This window comes from Eulemur rufifrons, chromosome 7, assembly GCF_041146395.1.
Source record: "Eulemur rufifrons isolate Redbay chromosome 7, OSU_ERuf_1, whole genome shotgun sequence".
NCBI lineage: Eukaryota > Metazoa > Chordata > Mammalia > Primates > Lemuridae > Eulemur > Eulemur rufifrons.
In genome coordinates, this window is record NC_090989.1 from 46452470 (window position 1) to 46474340 (window position 21871).

General features: G+C 39.0%; 1 protein-coding gene and 1 pseudogene across 1 annotated transcript in view; both read left to right on the forward strand.

Annotated features, from left to right (window-relative positions):
* TMEM45A (transmembrane protein 45A) overlaps nt 1-12159 on the forward strand; it is an 84203-nt gene extending 72044 nt beyond the window's left edge. The window contains exons 5-6 of the mRNA XM_069472542.1: nt 962-1107; nt 11645-12159. Of these exons, the coding sequence (XP_069328643.1) occupies nt 962-1107; nt 11645-11738 (240 nt within the window). The 3' untranslated portion in view covers nt 11739-12159. The remainder of the gene's footprint in view (nt 1-961; nt 1108-11644) is intronic.
* Nucleotides 12160-20570: 8411 nt separating this feature from the next.
* LOC138386245 (josephin-1 pseudogene) lies at nt 20571-21177 on the forward strand (annotated as a pseudogene).
* Nucleotides 21178-21871: the final 694 nt, after the last annotated feature.

Here is a 21871-nt window from a genome sequence, read left to right on the forward strand (position 1 = left end):
TTTATAATCAGCTTTTTTCATTTCTGCAAAAAAGGTCATTGGGGTTTTGATAGGAATTGCATTGAATTTGTAGATTGCTTCGGGTGGTATTGCCACAATGTTAAGCCTTCCAGTCTATGAAAATGAGATAGCTTTCTGTTTTTTGAGGTTTTCTTCAATGTCTTTCAACAATAATGTGCAGATTTTGGTATCAAAGTCTTGAATCTTCTTGATTAAATTTATTCCTAAGATTTTATTCTTATCAATGCTATTGTAAGTTGAGTTGTTTTCTTAATTTTAGGGGGTTGTTAATTGCTTGCTTTTAGAAATACAACTGATATTTGTGTGTTAATTTTGTGTCCTTCAACTTTGCTGAACTCATTTATTAGCTGTAACAGTATTTTTGGTGGATTCTTTAGGAAATTCTACATATAATGTCAGGTCATCTGTGAATATAGGTAGTCTTACTTCTTTCTTTTCAGTATGGTTGCCTTTTATTTATTTTTCTAGCTTAATTGCTATAGCTAATATTTCCAGTATAATGTTGAATAGAAGTGGTGAAAGCAGACATCCGTGTCTTCTTCCTTAGGAGGAAAGCTTTCAGTATTGAACATAATGTTTATGTGGGCATTTATTTATTTTAAAATCTTTTTGTACTCTAAATTTGAAATAAGAATTTAAACTGCACAGGTAGACACCTAGGACATTCTCTGAAAGTCCATCCATTCTCACAGATGGTCACAGTTCATATTTTGCAAATTGATTGTTAAATGTCCCTTAAGTTTTTTAAAATATGACCTAGTTGTTACTGTTCTTATTTCTAAAACAAGCAGCAAAATCTGATGTTTCATGTTACATTTTGGATAATGGGATTTATCTTAGTTATTAAAAATTTTTAGCTTAGAACGAAGCATTTTGAAAGGTACCATTTTTGGGAATGTGATTGGTTATTTTAATATGTGTTTTTTGTTTTAAATTACAGATTGGTTTTGTCCTGTATCCCCCAAGTGGGGCTCCTGCATGGAATCTGATGGATCATGACAACATTATGTTTCTCACCATATGCTTTTGCTGGCATTATGCATTAAGCTTTATCATCATTGGAGTGAATTGTGCTTTTGTCACCAGGTAAGTTGGTTACTTCTGTTCATGGAAGTTCTGTTCCTTGGTATATGATCATCAAGACTCAATAAGGTTGAATTTAAAATTCAAAAGGGGATTTCATTCCTTAACATCCCACCAGATAGGGTAACATAGCAGAAAATTATCTGTAAACAAAAATTCACAGTAAAAAGAATAAATGCTGGTTTAATATTGGAATAGCTCAACAGTATCTATGCTGTGCCTCTGACCCCTGCATTAGCCGTCAATGCAGTGTTCTATGCCTGGCTGTCTTTGTATGTGCTACTTGCTCTTCTGAATGGTCTCTCCACCCACCACCTGCAGTGAAGCCTCCAGTTACCCAGGTGTGCATACTTCAATTATAGCAGTTCTTAAGCTTGGAGTCAGTTTTGACCAACTTGTGTGTGTCTCATTAAATTCAAGTGCCTGATTAACTTGACATTTACTGTAATATGTCTAAAAATGAGATTCAGTTGAATAATACATTTTTTGCAAGGACCATAATATAATGTTTCATGAGAGGGTGAAGAGCAATATAATAGATTGATAAGAACACATATTCTTAGCTCCTCTGTCTAGCATCTGTATGACTTTGGGTTAGTTACTTAACCATGTTAAATCTCAGTTTTGTTTTTGACTAATGGAGGTAATAATAGTATGTAAAGGAGATCATGTATTTAAACTGCTTAGGACATAATGGGAGCTCAATAAATGTTATTGTCTTCTTGTTGTTTTTGTTGCTCTTGTTCTTGTTCTTATTCTTCTCTTCCTCATCCTCCTTTGCAGTATCAAAAAATGAATGAAGTATAGACCCTACCCATGAGGAATTTTTAGTCCTGTAATTAGGACTAAATTATAGAGATAGGCAATCAAAATATAGTGAAATAAATGGAAATAATAGAAGAATAAACCACTATTGAAGCTCAGGGAAGGCATTCCCACAACTGAGAATGAAGCTGCATTTTGAAGAATGAGCAGGAATAGTAAGGGGTGGTCACAGTTGCTCTCTAAGGAGGTTAATGCCAAACCACAATGGGCTTGGCTGATCCCACTTACAAGGCTGAAAGGCTTTAGCGACTAATCCCTCAGACTTCGGCGCTGATTAAAATGTTCTATGCCTGCAGTGTTCTCTATCCTCAGTGTTCATTATGGTAGCCACCAGGCAGGGGACAATGAAAATATGGCTAGTGCTACAATAATTTTAATTAATTAATTTTTAATTTTTTTTATGTTCTTGGTTTTTAAAAAAAATTTCAGAATATTACAGGAGTACAAACATTTAGGTTACATATATTGCCTTTGCCCCACCTGAGTCAGAGCTACAAGCGTGCCTATCGCCCAGACAGTGCACACCACACCCATTAGGTGTGAATATACCCATCCCTTCCTCTCCATCCCACCTGCCCGACACCCGATGAATATTACTACTATATGTGCACATAAGTGTCAATCAATTAATACCAATTTGATGGTGAGTACATGTGGTGCTTGTTTTTCCATTCTTGTGACTTAGTAGAATGGGCTCCAGCTCCATCCAGGATAACACAAGAAGTACTAGATCACCATTGTTTTTTGTGGCTGAGTAAAAGTCCATGGTATACGTATACCACATTTTATTAATCCACTCATATATTGATGGACACTTGGGTAGTTTCCACATCTTTGCAATTGCAAATTGTGCTCCTATAAACATTTCAAGTGCAGATGTCTTTATTATAGAATGTCTTTTTTACCTTTGGGTAGTGCCCAGTAATGGGATTCTTGGATCAAATGGTAGTTCTACGTGTAGCTATTTTAGGTATTGCCATATAACTTTCCTAGAGCTTGTACCAGTTTGTAATCCCACCAGCAGTGTATGAGTTTTCCTATTTCTCCGCATTCTCACCAACATTTCTTGTTTGGGGACTTTTTGATAAAAGCCATTCTCACTGGAATTAAGTGATATATCATTGTGGTTTTGATTCACATTTCTGTGATGATTAGAGATGTTGAGCATTTTTTAATATGTTTGTTGGCCATTCTTAGTCCATCTTCTTTTGAAAAATTTCTGCTCATGTCCTTTGCCTACTTTTTAATGGGGTTGTTTAATTTTTTCTTGCTGATTTTCCTGAGCTCTATATAGATTCTAGTTATGTGTCCTTTATCGAATGTGTAGCATGCAAATATTTTCCCATTCTGTAGGTTGTCTATTTGCTCTGATGATAGTTTCCTTGGCTACGCAGAAATGTGTTCATTTGATCAGATCTCATTTATTTATTTTTGCTGTTGCTATGATTGCCTATGGGGTCTCCCTCATAAATTCTTTGCCTCTGCCGATGTCTATAAGAGTTTTTTTCAACATTTTCTTCTAGAATTCATATAGTTTCATGCCTTAGGTTTAAGTCTATTATCCATCGTGAATTGATTTTTGTGAGTGGTGAGACGTGTGATCCTGTTTCAGTTTTCTACATGTGGGTATCCAATTTTCCTAGCACCATTTATCAAATACGGATTCTTTTCCCCAGTGTATGTTTTGTTTCCTTTGTCAAAGATCAGATGGCTATATGAAAATAGTTTTATTTCTAGATTCTCTGTCCTGTTCCATTGATCTATGTCTTTGTTCTTGCACCAGTACCATCCTGTTTTGGTTACTCTAGCCTTGTAGAATAGCTTGAAGTCTGGTAAATTGATGCCTCTGAATTTGTTCTTTTTGCTTAAGATTGCTTTTGCTATATGGGGTCTTCTCTGGTTCCATATGAATCGTAGAATTATTTTTTCTAGATCTGTGAAAAATGATGTTGGTATTTTAATAGGGATTGCATTGAATCTGTAGATCACTTTGGGTAATATAGACATTTTAACAATGTTGATTCTGCCAATTTAGGATCATGGTATGGTTTTCCATCTGTTTATGTCCTGTGCTATTTCCTTCCTCAATGTTTTGTAGTTCTCTCTGTAGATGTCTTTACCTACTTAGTTAAATATATTCCTATGTATTTTATTTTCTTTGTTGGTATTGTGAAAGGTGTTCTGTCTTTGATTTGGTTCTCAGTTTAACTGTCGTTGGTGAATATGAATGCTACTGATTTGTGTACATTCAATTTGTGACCTAAGACTTTGCTGAATTTGTTTATGAATTCTAGCAGTCTCATGGGAGACTCTTTGGGGTTTTCTAGATATAAGATCATATCATCAGCAAGGAGCAATAGTTTAACCTCTTCTGCCCCCATTTGGATGCTCTTGATTTCCTTCTCTTGTCTGATTGCTCTGGCTAGGACTTCTAGCACTATGTTTAATAGAAGTGGTGATAGAAGGCAACACCTTGTGGTTCCAGTTCTTAGTGGGAATGTTTTCAATTTTTCCCTGTTCAGAATGGTGATGAATGTGGGTTTGTCGTATATGGCTTTTATCATTTAGAGATAAATCCTCTCTATGCCTATTTTGTTAAATGTTCTTATTATAAAAGTGTGTGGATTTTTTGAATGATTTTTCTTTGTTTATTGAGGGGATCATATAGTTTTTGCTTTTACTTCCATTTATGTGGTAAATTACACTTATAGATTTGCATATGTTGAACCATCCTTGCATCTCTGGGATGAAGCCCATTTGGTCATGATGAATTATTTTTTTGATAAGCATATGAATTAGGTTTGCTAGGATTTTGGTGAGAATTTTTGCATCTATATTCATAAGGGATACTGGTGTCTGTAGTTTTCTTTTTTTGTTGAGTCCTTTCCTCGCTTTGATATTTGGGTGATGTTGACTTTGTAAAATGTGTTGGGGAAGATTCTTTCCTTCTCAATGTTGTGGAATAATTCTTGCAGGATAAGCACCAGTTCTTCTTTGTAGGTGTGGTAAAATTCAGGTGTGAAATCATCTGGTCTGGGACTTCTTGTTTTTTGTTTTTTTTTTTAGTAAGGTTTTTTATTGCTGCTTTGATTTCAGTACTTGATATATTGGTCTATTCAGGAATTCTATTTCTTCCTGATGGAGCCTAGGGAGGCTGTGTTTCCAAGAATTTGTCTATTTCCTCCACATTTTCAAGTTTATGTGTGCAGATATTTTTACGGTATTCATAGATGATTTTTCGTATTTCAGTGGTATCAGTTATAATTTCCCCTTTTTCATTCCTGATGGAGCTTATTAGAGTCCATTCTTTTCTGCTTCTGGTTAATCTAGTAAAAGGCATGTCAATGTTGTTTATCTTTTCAAAGAACCAACTTTTTGTTTTATTAGTCTTCTGTATAGTTTTTTGTTTAGATTTCCTTTAATTCTGGTCTGATCTTGGTTATTTCTTATCTTATCTTATTATCTCTTTGGGATTGGTTTGCTCTTCCTTTTCCAGTTTTTTGAGTCAATTCATTAGATTCCTGAATTGTGATCTTTCTGTCTTTTGCATGTAGGCATTTATGCCTATAAATTTTCCTGTCATGACTGCTATAGCTATGTCTCACAGATTTTGATAACTTGTGTCTTCTGTATCATTTAGTTCAAAGAATCTTTTGATTTCCATCTTAATTTCATCCTTGACCCAGTAATTGTTCAGCAGTAGTTTGTTTAGTTTCCATGACTTTGTGTAGAGTGAGTATTTCTGTTGGAGTTGATTTCTAATTTGATTGCACTGATCTAAGATGCATTATATAATTTCTATTTTTTTTAAATTTCACTGAGACGTGTTTTGTGGCCTAGGATATGGTCAATCTTAGAGAATGTCCCACGAGCTGATGAGAAGAATGTATATTTAGTCATTTGGGGTATAATGTTCTGTAAATGTCTGTCAGACCTGTTTTTCTAGAGTTCTGTTTCAGTCCATTTTTCCTTTGTTTATTTTATGTTTGGAGGATCTATCCTGTTCTGCCAGAGGGGTGTTGAAGTCCCTGGCTATTATGGTGGTGCTGTTTATCATTTTGTTTAGATCAAGTAGGATTTGCTTTAAGAATCTGAGTGCACCTGAGTTAGGTGCATAAGTACTTAAATTATTATCTTCTTGTTGAATTTTTTCCCTTTACCATTATATAATGACCATATTTGTCTGTCATTACTATTGTTGATTTGAAGACCAAATTATCTGACATCAGAACTGCCATACCAGCTTTCTTTGGTTTTCCATTTGCATGGAATATTGTTTTCCATCCCTTCACATTGAGTCTGAATGCATCCTTGTGGGTTAGATGTGTTTTCTGAAGACAGCAGGTAACTAGCTTGTGTATATTTATGGATTTGGCCAGCCTATGTCTCTTCAGTGGGCAGATCACATCAAAGCCATTCACACTTATTGAAAGAATTGATAAGTGGGGCAGATTTCTGCTCATCTTACCGAGTAGAACTTTGTTGCTTTGTTTTCTCTCTTGAGCCATTGTGGTATCTGGCCTTTTCGATGATTTTACACTGGTGAGTGGCTACTGTGCTGTTCCTTGTGCAACACTGTTCTGAGTACTTCCTGGAGGGCAGCCTTATCTTGATGAATTCCCTCAGTGTTTGCTTGCCTGAGAAGGTCTTTATTTATCCTTTGTGTAAGAAACTTAGTTTTGCAGGATACAAAATTCTAGGTTGGGCCTTATTCTGTTTGGGAAAACTGAGAAAGGGGCTCCAGTCCCTTCTGGCTTGTAAGGTCTCAGTAGAGAAGTCTGTAGTTAGTCTGACGGATTTTCCTCAATTTTAATTAATTTAAATATCCATATGTGAATAGTGGATACTGCACTGGACACTACCCACCTAGCAGGTTCTTCAGATTCTTAAAATGCAGTAGCTGCTTCCAGGCCCAGTGGGGTCTCAGCCTCTGTGGGAACTAACTTTTCACTCTTCTCTCCAGACATGGGCCCCAGGTCACTCCTCCTGCCTGTGCTTGTTTGTGCTTACCTGCTAAAGCAACTCTGGTGGTAAGGCTCTGAGTGAAGAAACTGCTTTCTTGTCTCTGTTTGGCTTCGTGTCAAGCCCACTTTGATTTGTAGTTGCTTCCTTCTAGAAGTACAAGTGCTTTGGGTGCTAGGAAATTCTACCTTCTCGTTGACAGATTTCTGTTAGCCCTATTCCATTCCCTGAAATCATGTGCATGAACTCATTGTAAAGCCTGGCTCTTCCATTGTGTGAAACTTGGCTTCTTCCCATGTTGTTCTAGGTTGACATCTCAGCGTCATCTCCTTATGGGCTGGGCAGCCTCTGAGAACAGTGCCAGCATTCAAGGAAATGCTCTCCTTCATGTCAGCTCCCCTCCAGGGCCCAAAGAAGACTACTGTCTCTTCCTGTTTCAAAAGCCTTCTAACCCCTAATGAACCTCTTATCCACTTATAGTTCTCTAGAGACTGGAAGCTCCATTTTTATTTTTCATCCTCCCTACCCCCCATGTGTTATTCTAATATTTTTGACCATGTAGTCCCCTCTACATGACATATCAACATTAAATGCACATTTCTATGAAACCTTCTGTGATTCCTGTAGCTCTTGCTCATTTCCCTTCGAGAGTTTTACAGCACTTAGTCTCCACCATACATTTTAACAATTGTGATCTCTTTCGTGATGTTTACTATTAGCTCATGTGTCTTAGTCTTGTCTGGTGGCTAGGTTGTGTCTCCTTGAGAAAAAGACTCTTTTCATATGTCCCACACCTTTTGGAACACTGCCAAACATATAGTAGGTTCTCAATAAATAAACTCTTGTTTGCTGTTTTAATAGACCTATGTAGCCTACATAATATAGGCTTCATTTGTTTGGAAATCATGTTTTATATGCTTTTCCGTTTTGCTCTCATATTGCTAGTAGAAAGATAAGACCAAGAGTTCAATTTTTCTGACATATTTTAATATAAACTTAAGGAAAAGCCTAAAAATATCATGGAGATTCAATACTGCGTTTCGATGAGGTCACATGGTAGGCTAATCCAGGAGCCTTCAAGAATGTGTTGGTCAGGATTTCACTGCAGAATGATTTGCAAATTATTCACAAGGGATGTATTGCCAGAACATTGTATCATAGTTTGTTGGACATAGCACAGAGATCACCCTGGAAGCACAACTGGGTTAAGTATTAGCTCATTAAGTATGAATTGTCCGATTTCCTTATGTACAAAGTTTGACAGTTTATATCTCTGACATTTCACTTTGACAGTTCTTGGGTTTTTTTTGCCCCCCTATTGTGAAGGTACGTCCTCAGACTTTCAAACGCATATTTTGGCTTGTGATTATCTTTCACGTTTTTTTAGAATGATTTTTATGAAACCATGGATAAGTCAAAAATTTGTGTTATTTTTGAATATGAGTTCCATCCTGGAACCAATGCAGTGCAAACAGCTTGAAATATCATTGAAGTGTTTGAGAAGGATGTGGCTAATGAATGTACAGTACATTGATGGTTTGAGAAGTTTCATTCTGGGGATTTTAAGTTTCAAAATGAGCCATGTGGGTGACCTGAGACCAAGGTGGATAATGATGAGCTGAAAGCTATAGTTGGAGTGACTCTATCTCAACCTATGCGTGAATTAGCAGCAAGGTTTGACATTACTATTCTAACAATATTGGACTATTTGAAACAAATTGGCAAGGTAAAGGAGCGTGGACATGTGGTAGCCAAGGAAAGATGGGTACCACATGAATTAAATGAGCATCCAGAAGAGAAATCGTCTCGAAGCTTGCCTTTCTTTGCTGTCACAACATAAAGGTGAACCATTTCTACACTGTATTGCAACTGTGATGAAAAATAGATTCTTTTTGACAATTGTAAGCATTCAGCACAATGGCTGGATAAAGATGATGTGCCAAAACACAGTCCAAAACCAAAATTTTATCAAAAATAGCTAATGGTTTCTATTTGGTGGTCCAGTGCTCGTATTATCCACCACAGCTTCATGAAACCTGGTTGGTTGATTACAGCAGGTGTCTACTGCAACCAATTGGATGAAATGCTGAGATGCTTGTAATTAAATAGCTGAGACTGGTCAATAGAGACAGACTAATCCTCTTGCAAGACCACATGTTGCAAAAAAACAACGATGCTCAAACTACAGAGGCTGGACTTGGAAACTTTGTGTCATCTACCATATTCACCAGACCTTGTGCCAACTGACTAACACTTCTTCCAGACTTTGACCCACTTCTTGCAAGGAAAAATATTCAATTTTCAACAAGCTTTGGAAAACACCTTTTGCGATTTCATCACCAATTGCTTTCCAGGCTTCTTTGCTGCTGGCATAAACAAGCTACCATTAAGATGGCAAAACTGAGTTGATAGTTTAGGCACATACTTTGATAAATTGTACTGATTCTTGTTTAAGATACAATAAACTAAACTTTTGATTTGAAATAGGACATTTCACATTTAATGACCTAATAACTCTGAAAAATGAAGCTGTACTTCCCAGCTTTCCAGAATAATGGTTTAAAGATTGCCTCATCCAATTCCATGCCTGCCGCCTTGATTATGATAGCTCATAGGTGAGAACTATCTGTTTGGAAATCTTATTGTATATTTTACTATATCTCTCATGTAAACCCCACTGTTGCGCAGAACTATTTCAAAAACCTCTTTCTACGAGTAGGGAAATATTACCCAACTGCAGGTTAGTTTTCCAAGCAATGATTCATGTGAGTCGTTTTGAAGAACAAAACAGAGGTGCCCAAATTTCAGACATGTGATAATTTCATGGAAGTACACCTATTATCTCAGTTATGCATTTTCCCATATAGATTGAAGAGAACGTATGGGAGTAAAAGCATAGGCATACTCTGACACTAGTTTCCTGGATTTGTGCCATTCCAGTAACTGGCAATTATTTGCACATCCTCTTTTTTACCCCATACTCAATCTGCCCCAGCAGCTACTTCTGCATGTGTACATACCTATAGCTACAGGTGGCAGATAGAGCCTGGTTAAGGTGTCTGAACATGTCCAAGCTTGGTGGCTTGTAGCAACAGCACATACAACCCAGAGAGGAGAAATGAGGATCAAGAGTCATCACTAGCGTCAATGTTAACAATTAATTTGTAGTAAGCAGCCATGTCTTTGTTTTATTTTCCATAGAAGTCATGAGGAATGAAACTGATCAATCAATTAGTCCATTTCATTGAGAATGTATTAAACTTGTGCAATGTAGAAATAATGTGTGGTTTTAAAAAAATGATGCAAACACTGTCTGGCCTTTAACTTGCTTAAGAGTATTAGTCTTTCTCGAGAACAGTGGCTGGCAGGGCTGAGGACATTGGGAACAACACCAAGAGTCAACTAAGATAATCAAGGCAAATGATTCCCAGTAGTTTTCCTTGGCTCTTGAGTCAACAGATGTTACTGATACTGCTCAGTTGTTGTTGTTTACTGGAGGATTTAATGCTGAGTTGGAAGTGACTGAGGAATTAGTGAATAGGTGAGTGATGTGAACTGCTGGCAGATTGCTCCAAAGGTCATTTATTTATCAAATGTGTATTGAGCTACTGTTATTTCCAGACATTGTTCCAGACTCTGGCTGGGGTCAGGGCAGTTAATAAGATGAGGTCCCTGCTTATATAGAATATAAACTTATAAAGCTTATATTCTAGTGAGACTTAAAAAGTTTATATTCTAGTGAGATCCAGAGCACAAGTAAAGGCATTACATATTGATTGTGACAGGCTAGTCCTTTATCAGAAGAAGGAGGATGTTAGAAAATAAGGGTAAAGATGCAGGTGGCTGATGAAGCTTTTCATAAAAGGAAATGTGATATTGGTGATTTGGTTTATCAAGTTTCTTTGCAGATTCCTATGTATTTCTGGAAGTTAACTATGTTTTCTTGACATGATCACAGTATAATGTCTTTATAATAATGTCTAATAATAATAATGTCTTTATAAGATAATGTCTTCATTTATAGGAAAATCTTTGCCCAATTCTTATGACACACTCTTTTTCTCACATCAGAGAAGTGGAGCGCCAGCTGAGCGTCTGCTACTAAGAACATCACACCTTCCAATTTCAAAAATTATAATTGCTGCTTTTCCCAAACCTACACATTCTTTGAAGCTGTGAAAACAGTCACAAGGGTGGAGGTCAGCTCTTTGCACTTCTTAGTTTATTAGGGACAGGGCCAATCACATGCAGTGGAACATCCTGGGCTCTGTACAAAAGCCCCCCTCTGAAGAGGCCAGTAGGGTGCTGAAGTTTAGCCCAGACTTGACATGGGGCTTGACTTGGACTGCCAACCCTAGGGAAGGAGAGGACTTCATGTACTTCCTTTACGGGCAAGGGCACCTTTTTGCAATACACAGCCAGGTGTGGCTTTGATGGAGAAGATCGACTGAGCTTGGTTTCATCTGGACTTGATTTTGTTTTAGAAATGATTACAGTTATTTTCTGATGCCCAATTAAACGATCATGCAATGTATGCAAAAGCCACCATGTATCTGTTTATTTATACTCTTCTTTCATCTACAAAAATTTCAGGTGGCTCCAAAGCCAAATACAAGTGATTTTCCTTTTAGAGTTGCCCCCCTCATTTGCCCAAATAATCTGAGTAATCTGGAGTTTGTTGTATTACAGATGCATATTGCTCTGGGTTTCTATTTGAAACACCATCTAAAGGGATGCTTTTCTTTTTCCTCAGGTTGGTTAAATCTAGACTTAAGAGGCTCTGCCCCTCAGAAGCTGGACTCCTGAAAAATGTTGAACGAGAACAAGAATCAGAAGAAGAGATGTGATTTGGACGGACATCCAGTCTTCCTAGATAAACCTTTTCTTTTTTGAATTGTTGTTGATGGTTTTGTTTCTTGACCTTTTGTTTGTAGAACTGGCTAAGGATAACTCTCAGTGTACTGTTTGTATTTCCAATTTTATTGAGTATTTGAATTTAAATGTTTTATTTTTAGTTCTGAAAATACTTTGGGTAATAAGTTCATTTTGCACATGATGCACTTCATAGTATTAGGGGCTAATGTGACTTTTTCCAGGTCATCTACAGTTTGATGCCCACACTATAGAAAATATTTGTTTTATTTGCCCTATAGATGTTCTCGGGGTTCCTGGGCTTGCTATCATCTGTAACTTGTTGAACATGGAGTTACACTTGTTTGTCTTGTTGCTACAATGAGAAATAAATGAATACATGCACCTGGGTGCAGACACCGCAAATCTTTGTTTTTGTTATTTAACTACACCCCACCCTTATGTCATGCAGAAGAAGCTGCAGGACACAGAAAATCCTTTTTGTGAGACATTTCTCTCTGTAGCACCTGAGTGCTCCCTGGGAAAAGTAGGCCAGGAGAGTCCTCCTAAGGTGTGTGATCTTTCAGAGAAGATAAAAGGATGATCCCCAGGACATGTGGTTGCAAAGCCATCTGAGGCCTGGAAAGGAGAGTTGTAGTGTTACCTGTAAGAGTAAAAAGTCACCACACACCATAACATGGCCACCATGCCATCCACTCTGTTAAAACAGCTCAAGGGGTAAAATGAGGAAAATCCTTTTATGGAGTAGCTGGGTAAGAATTCAGGACCCTTACCTAGTCCGTGGGCTTGGCAGTCCGTAGTGGAGAGTTAAAAACTCTTGTTTCTAATTCTGGCTCCACCATTAACCAGCCTTAGGTCTCTGGTATTCGCCATGTCCTTCTCTCTAAAGTAAAGGAATTGAATTGAATGAATCATGGGTCCCTGTTGGCTAGAAATGGAAGCATGTAGACAGCTAATGTAGTACAATGTTAGTCAGAAAGGCCAGTCTCTGCTGCGAGAGAAAAGGAAGGAGGACGGCAGGAATCCTTGAGGGATGACCCAGATATGGAGGAAAGGAGGCAGCCTCATGGGCAGCTAGAGCTCAGACATGGACAACCACATCCTGGAGGCTCCTGGCATTCCAGAAGCACTGACAAGTCCAGAAGACTGCCCACTCTGATGCATGTCACAGTGACACCGAAGAGTCAGGTGAGTGAATTCCTCAGGCCCCAGAACTAGACACATTGATCCTGTTACAGAAATATGAAAAGAGCAGATGGGAGTGCCTAAAGGTTTGTCTTGAATAATGCAATTAACTTTAGAACATTCCTAGCATATGAAAAAGCCCACATGCCACAGTCCTCAGGGCACCATGGCATTCTGTCCCACGTGTGTCCTGTTTCTCAGGGCTCTTTTCTACACCTGCAAGATTCTATGACTTCGGCAAGTTTGGGTTTCAAAGGTGTGAGCAAGTGGTCAGCTGCTGTTACTTGAAACTGGCATTACTGGTATGGAGGCCTGAGCAGGCACTCGCAGCATCAGATAATTAGCATGAAGTAGATTAAGCCTGAAATTCTGAAAACTGATAAGTACAAATATGCTACACTGTTTATGAGAGAGAATAAGTGTCCACTCTTCTAGTCTCTGCTTCTGCAAGTGAGATGCAACCTGGTGAGGTCTCAGAGGAGGACCGTTTGGTTCAGGTCTAAGTCCACAGTCTGGGGCTAACTGCCTCTAGTTCTTGAAATGAGCAATAAATTTTGCTCATTTCATTACAAATAATTATTGTAACTTTATGGTTATGTTTTTGGATTTATGTTTGATGACTACCATTTTTATGGAATGACATAAAAATTAGCAAATTGTGAGATTGAGCCAAAATGGGGGAGTCTTGTAGTTTCTTTACATTGTGCTGGGAAGTCTTAAGGCGATAAGTTGAATTTGCAAGTGTTTTGATTCATAAAGAATTATATCTCAGTAAATTTTCTTAAGCCATGAAATATATTTTATAACAAAAATATGAAAAGTTTTCAAGTCTAGAACATGGGATGAGGAAAACTAGTTCCAGGCTACGCTTATCAATCTGTGGGAATCAATGGAATGTTTCATTTAATGACTGTTGATTCAGAAGTTACCATGTGCCAAGCAGCGTGTAAGAAACTGGGAATACAGTGTTACCCAAGCCAAAGTTTGTCCTCATCAAACTTACATTCCCACTGGAGAAACAGACAGTAACAAAGTCAACAGGTAAGTTCTATAACTTGAGGCAGTAATAGGTGATATTAAGAAAAACAAAGCTGGGAAGAAGAACAGAGGACGGTGGGGTGGGGTAGAGCCACTTTTCCTAGGGTGGGTCTTTCCTGGAGGTGCCTCTCTGACCACCTTGGGAGAATAACTCCACTGCCTAACCCTTTCTCTCATCATTTGAAATTACAGTGTTTACTTGTTTCTGAAGCCTTTAGCTCTGAAGGAGAAACTTTTATTAAAGAAGTATCACAAGGATGGAAAAACAGACACCACGTGTACATACCATTAAATTGGAACTAATCAAACAACACTTATGTGCACATATCGAAATAAAACTCATTGTAAGTTAAGCAGGTGGGAAGGGGAGGAGGGCTTGAGTAAATTCACACCTCACAGGTACAATGCACACTACCTGGATGGTGGGCATACTTATAACTTTGACTCAAACTGTACTGAAGCAATTTATGAAACCATAATGTTTGTACCCCCATAGTGCTCTGAAATAAAATTTAAAAAAAATAAAGAAGGAAGGGGGATGGGTGTTTGCTTCCTTTCTTTATATTTGATTTTGTCTCAAGTGTTCCAAAAACATGGGGTTTCAATTCTTGAACTTTGCCAAATTTTCTTTCTGAGTACCCCATGCTTCATTTGTCACAGCCGAAGTGGAGAAACACTTTAAATATGTCAGTGCATGATTTCTAGTGCAGTTGTCAGTGTAGGCAGGACTGAGTGACATTTTACAAACAGACAAAGCCTGTGGATGGAAAGGCTCTGTGGTCATGTACATAGGAACATGAGGGGTGGGGGCTGATTATTAAGCAATATCAACCGTGGGTGTTGCTGTGATACCAACTCCTCAGTGATTTCTATAATCTCCAATCTCCTTTGCTTGGGAAACTGCAATCTCTGATTGCACAAATTCCCAGCACATTGTTGAAATGGGAGGCTAGGGTACCCTTTCTCATCATTTCTTCACTATAGGAGCTCATTAACTGAGACTGTATTGATTATATCTTGGATCTGGATTAATAAATAGGAGTCACTAGGTGCTAGGAGAACAATGAAAATAAAAGCTGAGAAGTGGGGAATTCTTCCAAAACACCAGGAAACAATAAGTAAAACTTATGAAAGTCCAGGTGCAATGGCTCATGCCTGCAATCCTAGCACTTTGGGAGGCGCAGGCAGGAGGATCGCTTGAGGCCAGGAGTTCCGGACCAGCCCGGGCAATAGCAAGACCCCATCTCTACAAAAAAAATTTTTAAATAAGTATGAAGAAAAAGTTAATACATATGAAGAATATATCCAGAAATTTTATATTCGGTCTCATGTGAATGCCAGAGAAAGAAAATTGATAGAAGAGAGGACAGGCATGAAATAATATAAAAGAGTTTCCCTAAATAAATGGCAATGAAGGGGGAGTTTTGCTTTAAGCTTGGAGGGAAACTTTCAAGAGATATGCAGTGGAGAAAGTGATTGGATTTCTGGACTAAGTCAGTAAAAATTTAAGAACTTAGTTCTTTATTATACTTTTAAGTTCAATTTATGAATATTTTATCCTATTTTTAAGTCTAGAAAATTTTAGCACCCAAGTTTTTAAAAAATTTCAAACCATTAAGGGGGTCCAAAAGTTTTTTTGTATAATGCTTATTAAGTCAGGGTTTTTGGCATGCCCATCACCTGAATAGTGTTCATTGTAGCTGATAAGTAGGTTTTTACCCCTCTCCTCTATCGCCCCCCTCTTCTTGATTTCCACTGAGCATATCTCTCTGTGCCCATGTGTGCCCATCGATTAATTCCCAGTTATTACAGAATACATATAAACACCCAATTTTAAGGAGTCTTTAGTGTTTGGGCACAATCTTAAACTTACGCAATTAGATTTCCCTTTAAACATTTTAGCACATTGGCTACCACACAGAAAAACCAGAAACTTTTCTATGGGGCCAGAGTGTTTTATTACAAAAATAGAATAAAAACTTCGAGTGTAATTTAAAGGTAAACATAAATAGAAAAACAAAATTTATTGACTTCTATTCATTTAATCCACATTTTTTAATTAAATTGTCAATATTAATTATAACAATATGAACACCAACAAGTAAGATTTTATATATGCTTCACGCGGCCCCCGGGTTAAAACTAGAGTGAGTTAAATGCAACTCTCACCGCAGTTAATGTGTTAAATTGTATTTATGAGTTAAATATTTTTAATATCCTCCATAAGTACTTAAATTACCTGAAGTTAATTAATCCCCAAGTTCTTAAGTTATTCTTACAAATCTTATTTATTAAACTTATAAATACATTAATTTATTAAACTTATCAATGTGGTGCAACTTAAGTTTTCTTACATATTCCAATACCATGTGTAAACTTAGTGAAAATAAAATTAAATCATAAGCCTAGATTTGTTACTCAATTCCACATTTATAAATTAGGCTTACAAGAATAGACAAAATAATTTTGAAAAGTACAAATACTTAAAATACTACACATGCACAATTCCCTAACACTAAATATTAGTATTATGATCTTGAATCTCTTAAATGATTCTGTACTTAATTCTTAACTTTTTCGTGTTAAAATAGGCTTGTTATAAAGGAAGGGATTTGTTTCTGGCAGGCAATGTTGGTGAATACCTAGTCAGCTGATGAGGTATTAAACCCAGGGACGTCAAATTGGACAGGATTCTTGACAGTGACTCTAATGACACACCTGAATCCTATTTATAGTTACATATCAAACCCTACACACGGGTTGGGTCCCAGGCGTCCATGCACAGGGAGTGCACCTTCTTGAGTTGAGTCATAATTACTTGTCTTTTATGCCTACTCATGAAAATCTGCAACTCCCACCCGGGATGTCATGTCACTTGATGAGATTTCTTTACTCGCTAGGTCTTAAGAAATTTAAATAGATTTCCTCATACGTGTAAAGACTTGTGAACTTGATGTAATCTTGTAATTTTTCCACGTTTCCTATCTGATAGGACTATTTAATTTTTACAGATATGTGGTAGCCTAATGAATTCTAGGTCACACTCTTTTAAAGGTAATTCAACCCCCAGCTCTGAGATAGGGTGTCAGTATTTCTTAACCTTTAATGCCTTAAAGCAGGGACCACATATATTTATTGAGTGCATGCATGAGTTGTGGGAGGAAGGACTATGATTAAGGAAATGTTAAAATGGAGGAGAAAAAGTGCCTCTTCTCTGGGTCCTCTCATGGTTTTGGGTTGTTCTGCCTGTTTTCAAATGTCCTGAAGGGAGGATTAAAGATTTTAAGTGAAAATCTGGAAGTGTAGCCCAAATAACCCCCCACTTGCTGATTTGTGCTTGAAGTCCAAATACATATAGCCTTTAAAACACAGGAATAAGCTCACCCAAGTAATCAAGGGGCTTAGCAATTTAGGATGAAACAACCCTGTCTCATCTGCTTAGAAACTGACCAAGGTTTCCTTTGCCTCTGGATCAAGTCTAAATTGATTAACGCCACACTCAATGCTTACATTTTTTGAGTATCAAAGCAAATCAAGTTGCTTCAGTTTAATATAATTCAATGCATAGTTCTGCTGTCATAGTGGGCTTTCAATACACCCACTGTACCACCAATCAGACTGACTTGTTCTCTGTTCTCCAAAACATTTTGTTTTCATTTCCATATCTATGTTGTATTAACCACTCTTCCCTCCACGTGTCAGCGTAATTCCAAAGATTCCTTAAGACCAAGTTCCAAACCTTTCCCTCTTACTGTTTCATACTGCTCTCTTCTGTCTATAAATTCCCATAGCACAGAGGCTACAGTTGCATTGGATCTTATGCTGTTCAGTCTTCTAATTATCTCTATACTTAAGGTCTTCCTTCTCACTATATTCCAAATCCCTAAAGAGGACCACATATCTTTTGTCTGTATTGTAGCACCTAAGCAATATTTCTCAACCTGTAGCATTGGATAGTGAGCTATGGATGCAGAAAGAAATGTGAAAATCTAGGGAAGATATTGTTTAGAGAAAATAGGTCCCATGAAGTCTGTAGGTGAAGACAGTGAGACCAGAAAGTTAGTGACTTGTCGAAGATCATGCAGTCAGTTAGTGGGCGAGCCCATGATGAGATGTAAGTCTCCAGACATAGAAATGAGGGCTCTTTCCACTTCGGAGCTTAATGCTACTGCATAGCGAATGACTCAGTTCCTTCTTAGATGGACCCGCCTTACTCTAAAGACCATCCATCTCCAACCTCCCACCCCCATCTGCCATGTCCCATTCAGAGGAAAGGGTGCCAGCTCCTGTTCAAATCGCTCTGATGATTTGATTCTGATCAGAGATTCAGGACAGGAATGGCTTGCTGGGACTGAGATGGCAAAGACACATGAGTTTTCGCAGAATATGGTACCTTCCCCACTTCCTCTCCCTCTTCCCTCCACCTGTCCGCTTCCCTCCACCCTCCTAAAATTATTCCATCTCTGATGTGCCTGCATTAGGGCTGAGGACTGAAGCTATTGTAGAACAGGCTTACCAGCAGAAAAGACAATAATAATGATGCTGCTCTCTAGTGGCAGAGCGTAGAATCGCAACTCACAAGCAAACAGACCAGGTTCATGTTCCAACAGAATTTTCTTTAATGCAAACAGCAAGTGAGACCACAAAAATAGTTACAGGTAGAGTTTGGGTTATTTAACAAATACCTCAGCTTTTAATGTACTACTATTGTAATCCATTGTTATGGGTCGAATTGTGTACCTCTCCCCACCAAATTCATATGAATGTGAATTTACTTGGAAATAGGATTGTTCCAGATGTAATTAGTTAAGATGAGGCCATACTGGAGTAGGGTAGGTCACAATTTAATATGACATATCTTGGAAATTTGGACACAGACATATAAACAGGAAAATCACCATATCAACATAAAGGCAGAGATCAGGAGGATGCATTTGCAAGTCAAGGAACACCAAAGATTGGCAGGAAACCATCAGAAGCCAGGAGAGAGGCATGAGAGCCTTCCCCAGCACCTTCATGGGGAGGCTCTGCCAGTACCTTGATCTTGAATTTCTGGCCTCCAGAACCGTGAGACAATAAATTTCTTGTTTTTCAACTGCTCAGCTTGTGGCACTTTGTTATAGCAGCCTTAGCAAACCAATACAATCCCATTACTTTAACTTTAGTTTTAAACATAATGTTTTAGACTTCAGAATAAGGCACATATTTGAGCTTGCAAATGACATGCTGAAAGCAATATGGCAAATGCTAGGGATGAAGATATTATGTCTCCCAAGTTTTATTACCAACTGTAAAATGTGTTATTTTTGTTGGGGAACTTGCTGACGATCTGCCTTGGTTATACATTTATGCTGTTTTACAGCCCCACTGGATTTGCAAGTTTCTTTCACTAATCTTTTGATCATTCTAACATTCCTCTGGTAGGTAGTGTTTACACTTGTACAGTAAATCATTTATCAACTATGACTTCTGCATTGTTATCTTTGGCATCCTCTAATGTTTTATGTACCTCTTTCTCTAACTAGACCACAAACTCCCCGAGTATCCTCAAATATCATACACTATTGTTAAGCTTTTTGGGGATTATGGGCCTCCCTACCCTATAAAATGCACAGTACTTGTTGCAAAATGGCCACTCTATTGGTTCTCCAGAGAAACAGAACCAATAAGAAATATACAGATTTACATATTAATACATAACTACTCACAAATATATATATTTATTATATATAAATGTAAGTATATCTATATGGAGGAGATATTAAGGAATTGGCACACATGATTGTGGGGGCTGGCAAGTCCAAAATCCGCAGGGTTAGGGCAGCAGGCTGGGCAGAATTGACGCTCCAGTTCAGTTTCAAAGGCAGGGCGGACCGCCCTTGCGTGGCCCAGGTGGCGGCCCACAGCTCCAGGTGGGGGCTGGCGGCAGGCTGTGGAGAGAGGGCCAGAGTCCGCACCTTCCAGGGAAGGGTGCCCGATTTGGCTGGAGCCCTGCGGAGCCCTCCCCACCCCCGCACCCGAGGGGATGGAGGGCTGCCCCCTCGGCCCCGCACAGCCCGCGATCCCACGCTGGCCGGCCTTCGCTAGCTGCTCGGACTGTGCGTTGTGTCCACTACCATCCTGGGCCTTGTTTCCTGAGTCCGTGGCAACGTGGTTCCAAAGAAATGGAAGAAAAGGTACAAAGGAACGATGTGACCGATTCCGTTCAGTCCCCCTGTGTAGAGGCCTGGTTGGCATTTGCAAAGAGGAAAATACAGCAGGAAAATCGTGGGGGTTTTTTTGGGGGGGGGAGGGGCGGGTGGGAAAAGGGAAACAAATTCGTACATTTTATGATATTTTAAAAAACTCTGCACTTAGGGTGAAATAAGCCAAATTAAAAGTTATTTTTCTATTGAGAGGAGAGAAGAGGTGGGTTGTTCCCTCTTTTGATTCCAACATTTTCTCCCAGTGACAAAGCTTAAATTATGGACACCAGAGAGTAAGGTGGACCTTAGGAATTTTGGAAAGACTGAGAAGCTTACATTCTTCCTCAGGAGGGAAGAGTGGGGTGTTTTTAGCCCTCTCTGGAACCTAAAACGAAAAACATGAGTTGTGTGCCATGGAAAGGAGACAAGGCCAAATCTGAATCATTGGAGCTGCCCCCGGCAGCACCTCTGCGACTCTACCAGGAGAAGCAGCGCAGGGAGCCTTGTGCCCGCCATGCCCTCGATAACGTCTTCCAGGACAGCAATGCCTTTACCAGGAAACACTGCATGAGATTTTCCAGAAGTTATCTCCAAACACCATGGTGACACCTCTCAAGAAGAGCATGCTGGGAAATAGAAACTACGAGGTAAATGCCATTACAGCAGCACTTCAAACCAAAGGCTACAGAAGCTGGTTGGTGGGACAAGCGCAGGGATGTCAGTGTCATCGCTCGTTAACGTCAGGAGCTTCATCATGAATCTGCCCTCCAGCCTGTGCTGGGGTCCGCTGAAGTTGCCTCTCAAAAGGCAGCACTGGATCTGCGTCTGAGAGGTGGGAGGGGCTTTCTACAACCTCGACTCCAAACTCAAGATGCCCAAGTGGACTGGAGGCAAGAGTGAGCTCAGGACATTTCTAAAACATCATTTGCGTGGGGAGAACTGTGACCTCCTGTTGGTGGTACCAGAAGCAGTGGAGGCCCATCAGAGCTGGAGGACTGATGTGTAACATGGTTCTGCCCAACATTGCCCTCGCCTCAGCCCCTTCGTCCTCTGTGATGTGCTGTGGCCTCTGCTGTAGGTCTGCCCTTGCCAATTCCCCAAACATCCTGTTGGGTTTTTCCCCTTAAGATTTGACAGTGCATAGGACAGATGCGTGGACTGTTACAAGAGCCACTCAGTGTTTTGTTCCTGGGAAAGGAAGGTAGGAGCTCTGTACATTCTTAAGATCACAAACCCCTGTTTTAAGAGAGAGGAGAAAGCTGGGGGCGGAGGTCCTAGCTTGTTTCCCTTATCTATGAGGACTTGTCACAGCTTCTGCTGGAGTGTCATGTCACTGCTGCTCCTGACTCACCTGGAGATGCTGCGTCCACTTTCTGTCCCGTCACACCAGGGGATCTGAAGACACAATACACACAAAGCCCATGTGACTGGCTTGAAGGACCCAGAGCATAAGGGTCTCACAGGAAATCATCTCCAAAATCATAGCAGTGATACATGCTATCTCCTCTTACCTCCAGTTTTAAAGGTGGTGTATGGCCAGACTGGGAGTTTTTTTTTTTTTTTTTAATTTTTATTTATTTCTTCATTTTTTATTTCTGCATATTACAAGGGTACAAATGTTTAGGTTACATATATTGCCTTTGCTCCATCCAAGTCAGAGCTTCAAGTGTGTCCATCCCCCAGATGGTTTGCACTGCACA